This window comes from Channa argus, chromosome 2 (assembly GCF_033026475.1).
Source record: "Channa argus isolate prfri chromosome 2, Channa argus male v1.0, whole genome shotgun sequence".
NCBI lineage: Eukaryota > Metazoa > Chordata > Actinopteri > Anabantiformes > Channidae > Channa > Channa argus.
Window position 1 is genome coordinate 12,559,124 of NC_090198.1, and position 5,764 is coordinate 12,564,887.

The 5,764-nt window shown below is 41.0% G+C and overlaps 1 protein-coding gene across 1 annotated transcript; it reads right to left on the reverse strand.

Moving 5' to 3' along the window:
* Positions 1–1,340: 1,340 nt before the first annotated feature.
* Positions 1,341–4,794, reverse strand: socs4 (suppressor of cytokine signaling 4). Its single transcript, XM_067496396.1, has 2 exons — positions 4,693–4,794; positions 1,341–3,753 (listed from the first exon to the last, which is right to left on the reverse strand). The coding sequence occupies exon 2, from the start codon at positions 3,731–3,733 to the stop codon at positions 2,549–2,551; it is 1,185 nt and encodes a 394-aa protein (XP_067352497.1). The 5' UTR covers positions 3,734–3,753; positions 4,693–4,794; the 3' UTR covers positions 1,341–2,548.
* Positions 4,795–5,764: the final 970 nt, after the last annotated feature.

Below are 5,764 nucleotides of genomic sequence, written 5' to 3' on the forward strand. Positions count from 1 at the left end.
AAACGCTGCGTCGTCACTCCCGCCAGCTACGTCATGGCGTAACCGTCGTAACCCCTCCCACCTTTCGCCTTTCCTATAAATCATTTAGTAATTTGTGCAGCTATTAATATAGAAAATGTTTGTCTCTTGACTCTTTTAGGCTGCCAAAGTTGACCTGCCACTTATCTGTTTCAGTGATGTCTCAAGTTTGATTAGTACAACATGAAGTACTCGGTTGGAAGACAGCCGGGGTCTAGAAACACACCATTGAGTTTTATTAATGTACAAGAATGTCCAAGTGAACATATACAACTTGTCTAAACCCTGTTCCATACTAGACAGCATTAATGTATTAATGTACGTGGTTCCAGAAAATCAACAGATGTATTCTCTGACTCTGTCTATTGACTGAGCATTTACATGTAGATAGGCAAATAGATCAAAGAAAAATATATACTTTGCAGTTCTGTGTGAGTTCATCAGTTTTAAAAAGTTCTCTACTTTTTACATTTATATAAAGAGTAAGGATTCAAAACTGAAACACAGAGTTACACAGGCTGAACTGTCTTAACTTTTGGTCTCCTAAGCTAAAAAAAATGCTGGATGTCTTTAAAGAAACTTCAGTTTGAGGTGATATCTTCTGCCCACTCAAAAAGACGTAAAAAAAAGATCAGATGACAGTATTCCCTTGCACTGTCAGTGCAAGGGAATAGATTGATTAAAGTGTCTGAATGACACATACATCAACATAAACATCTGAATTCAGTCCTTGTCAGGTGTGTGTATGTGTGTGTGCTTGTTTTTTATGTCCTTATCTCTCAATTCGCTGTGGTGAAGAACTGACATTTAGAGGTGTCCTTTGCAGAGTGAGGGTTAAATTGTTTTCAGAGTGATACTTCAAAAGTAACATTTTCCATACCATTAGCCTGTCTTACTATGATGGAGCTCCTGGATGAGCAGGCAGGAACAATCATGACTAGTGCTGCACCATTTATTTGGCCCGGAAATTATTAAAAAACTGAGAAACAGATGTACCATATAGGCGCTGTAAATGGCATGTGTGATTTGTGCATGTTCAGTGTCATGAATACAGCATTTGCCTCGAGGAACGATCACAGTGACTCACATACTACTCCCAGTACAATGACGCTATTCTACCTTATATTGGTTGACACAGTGTTGCCTACCACGAAGGGAAGATGTGATCTGAGAAGAACAAATTCTACATATATTCCTTCATTCCAAGATGAGACTGGATGAAACAGAAAAATATAGTTTCAGTTTCTCTTTTCACACTGCCCTTTTGTTTATAGGAGGATGCTCTCCTGACACTGTTGGTGATAAAATGACAGCAGTAATGTCAAAAACAAGACTGCTTTTCAAATTAATTTATGATGTCAGAATGTTTGTCTGTGCACAGACTAAATCACAGATGTAATTTAGAAATCTGATGACTTCAGTGAAGCAGAGGGGAGCTAGTGTGTAATAGGTTTGCAGATCCATACATTCTGGAGGCATGAATGGGGGAAAACAATGTGGTGAAAACGTATGACAGGCAAAAATTATTGGTTGAGAACCGCAGAATAAAAAATGTTATACTTGTGTAAGCTGTAGAAGCACAACTTGTGCTAAAGTAACAATTTACAAAGACGCTTTAAGATAAGATTTAATAAACAAGGAAGAACTGTGTACTGTGTAGACAGACAAGTAAGGCCAATGTAGACCGAAGCATCCAAACAGTACAGCTGTGCCGCCATCTTGAGGCTATGGAGAAGAAGACAGTTGTATTGAAAGTCTCTTCCTGAGATGCTGATGTTTGTTTTTGGTAAAAGTATATTGCTGAAAGTCATAATGAGTGGATATTTGTGCCATTTACTGTATCTGGACCAAGTTGTTAGTTTCATTTTGTGTTACTATCTTCTTGGTTTTCTCTCAGCCATAGTGATTTCCAATATGCCTGAACACCGTGTGTTGCAGAAAAACATTAAAGTCTTCAATATGGATGACTCAACTTTCCCATGAGGAGTTAAATGTGCCGATTATTCAAATAGGCACCTCAGGATTCACACAAAGTCTTTGGAGATGTAAATACTGCAATTTGTTATAAGTTAGACTACAACATATTTTCAGAGACATGATGGAAAAATAGTTTTTAAGATTTGGCTTTTAATAGATGAAGTTTGAGTCTCCGTATCACCGTATCTATTAACAGCACTGGTTGTGTCCAACATAAAAATACAACAAAGTACAACATTTTTATGATAATAAGTTACATAAAAGGAGTTTTGGTCTCAGTGAGACGCCACAAAAGGTGCAGTTCCTCTAGTGGCCAGTGAGATATGTGTCCACAAAAGATCACTCTGATCTTAGTGTATCACTGCTGTAGTCTTTTGTCCCAAGACCCAACTTCGAGTACTTGTCAAGATGGCTGTAAGCAGACAACCTAAAGCCAAGGTTCAAACCATCCATTAGTGTTAGGATGACATAAGAGACTTAAATCCATGTGCTCTCCTATGTGGCTTCAGCCTATAGAGAAAGCTAGTGATTCTTTGATGTCTGCTTTGGTCTGTCACACAGCGCAGGCCCCATCACACTTAATGTGGTACTGTCGGAGGTAGTCTCTGAGCTGAGGTGGAAGTGTGAGGCTGTTTATGCCCTGGTAGGTGGTACAGCTACAGATCACAGCCCTGCACAGGTGCTGCAGAGAAAAAGGGAATGTTCTTGGTAGGGGGCGGGAAAGAAGGGGCTCAAAGAAGAGGCAGGTGGCTGGGTCACTGTAGTGTCTTAGTAGTCCTGTCACACTGGGGTCCCGGTACATACATGGGTCACGCACATCAAAGCTGAAGCGCTTACCATTCTGCTCAATGCGTGCATGCAAGGAACGGCTGTAGCGACGAAAGCTGACTGAAAAGAGGAACTCATCCTGGGCAGAGTCTCTGAGCAAAAACGTTCCTTCTGGTTGGCCCTCCAAAAGCTCCTCTGCCTCAAAGCGGTTCAACACACCCCAATAACAGGGACTGTTGTTAATCTGGAGTAGATCTGGGACCAGTATGTAGTCAGTGTTATTGCAGCTGCCCTCTGCCCCATGAGGACAAGAAGGATTCCAGTCATCCAGACTGGTGCTTCCAGGCCCAGGAGAACAGCAGATGTCCTCCCAGGAGAGGGGTGTCTGTGGTGGGGAGGTGGAGAAGGATGAGACATTGGGTTTGAGGGGAGCCTCTGTGTCCTTTAGGGTGCTTGGCTGGATTGCATGTTTTTTTATAAGGTGCCAGCATCTGGCCAGTTCAGATTTGGGAGAGAAGGGACACTTGTCCTGCATGAGCTCTGAGACGTGGATCTTGCGTTTGGACCAGAAGAGCACTGAGAAGGGTCGTGAGGAACCCGGCACATGGTGATGATGATGATGGTGGTGATGGTGAGAGCGGAGAGGAAAACACTGGCCCACAGCATCCTGAAACTTCTGCCTTAAAGACTGCCGGGACAAGGCCTTCCGGCAGACTGCATCGACCTCTGTAGATGTCAGTGTATCCCCAATCCCGCTGCAGCTACACTTTCTCTCCCTGCCCCACCTTGGACAGGATGTTGACCTCACGCCCTGATCCTCCATCCCTTCTGCCTCTAGTCCTCCAGCACTAGACCCGTTGCATGAGCTCCGTGAGCGTTTCTTACCTCGCCAAACATAACTGTCTGCAATCCAACTATGGAGGCCACATTTGGGACGTGTGTCTGAGCCTCGTGGCTTCTTCTCTGACATGACTGCTTCTTCTTCTAACTCTGAAAAGAGAAGTCAGAATCAAAACAGGATTACATGACTTATGTCATTAACACACTTTTGAAATATACAAGACATGCAAATTTTACACTGTGAAACATTTCAAGTCCACCTGCATGCACTTTTACTGAACTTGGGTTTATTAGTTAGTTCAATATCAATTTATGAGTAAATGTCTATCTCTAAATGTGTAATTTAAGTGTGTGAAACTAACTCACTAAAATAGAACAACAAAGTTCACAGCCATAAGGTTGGTCAAGTGGTCAGTCAAAATACATATTGTCTTTCTTTTAAATTTTGTAAAGAAACAGTTTTACATGTTGACATGTCGTATGTCCAGCTGCAGCCCCTGAGTCATTTGGTAACATAATCACTCCAGAGGAAACAAGAGTTCTTTAGAATCATTTTAGTTGGTCCTTAAACATTAAAAAGTCTTCCTACTTATGTCAAATCACATTTGAAATATTTCATCTGATCTATGTTCATTACACTCTGGTCAAAAAGATCTCTCAAAGAATTTTCTTTAACGTGAGTGTGTAAGACTACTGTCTAATGAATGTAGACTAATGTGGCATTGCTGTTTTATTTCCGATTGTCTCTAGTGGCAATCACTCAAACTAAGATGGCAGAGCCTAGAAACAACCTGCTGACAAAAAGGGTCCATTTTCATAAAACTACAGAAATTGGTTTAACATCTAACTAGACAACAAAGTTTTCATGCTTTATTCAGACATGGTTCAAGAGGAAAGTTTTCTTAAACTGTGCCCAAAGATATAGTTTATAGTCTGTTATAGGGATATTTGTACTTGGCAGCACTTTCCACAGATAGTGCCTGAGAAAACAAATTAACAACTGAGCAGCAGGAAGTTTCACATTACAATCTGGTAATTACTCTCTGTCCTTAATAACTCTTTGAAGATTAATGCAAGAAATTGTCTTACCTTCTAAGCAGTGTCAGAAAGACAGGTCTTCATTCATGTTCTGTTGTTCACTGTGGGTAAGTGGACACTTGCGACCAGGCTGCAGCCTCTCCACCTCTAACAGACGGCAGACTGTTCAGCTTCCTATATAATTATGATGTCAAATCCCTGAGGGGGCAGCAGTTTCCTCTTCACCAGGGCTGGGTCTGAATGAATGCTGGGAGCTGACGTGGGGCTTAGCCCTGAAAGGGGTGGGTTGCTATAGAGAGAGGGTGTTCTCAAGTTAATGGCATTGAAGAATCTTCTTTCCTTCACACATTGACAAATTCCATTCTCTAAACGAAAAAATTGATTAAAGATAACCTGGGAAACCAGATATTGCTTTTCATTCATAAAGTGAATTATTTCTTCTTGTAACTCCATTTATGCAAGTGGATTTGTGTCATTTTCATTTCTTCAGGGACCCAGTCTTTAGTTTTACTAGAAGCCTGTCTGGAGTTGCACATTATCTGCTGTAGCAGGTAGCAGACTTGGTTAAATTAACAATATAGGAGTCACAATAGGACACAACCAAGTATTTAAAATATAGATACATATTGATTCAATTACCTTTGGTTTTCCCAGTCAAAACTTCCAGCAGTGCTGCTGAAAGGACTCAGTCAAGGTGAGATTATGCAGTGTGCAAGTCAGAGCAGGCTACTCACTGTAGATGACATTTGGAAGATCTATAATTCATGAAACAAACAGACTACATCTATCACACAAATAGTATTACTCCCAGTAGTTTAGTGTGTGTCTGTGTGCCCTTTCAGCTCTAACAGATAAAGGATAGTCATCAATAAATGCCTGACATCTCAGATAATGTAGTGACACTCAACTTCCTCTTAACTAAATATTTAATGCTCTTCACATTATCACACAGCCCAGCAGGATGATGATGCCACATGCTCTGCAAACAAGATTGTCAATTTATATTACTGCAGACTCAGCGGTATAGAAACTGGAACTGCCAGAACTTAAATTACGTTAAGGGAGAAAAAAGGTCAGGTAAGTAAACTCATGCAAAACCAGTTTTTTGCAGCTACTTTGGAGA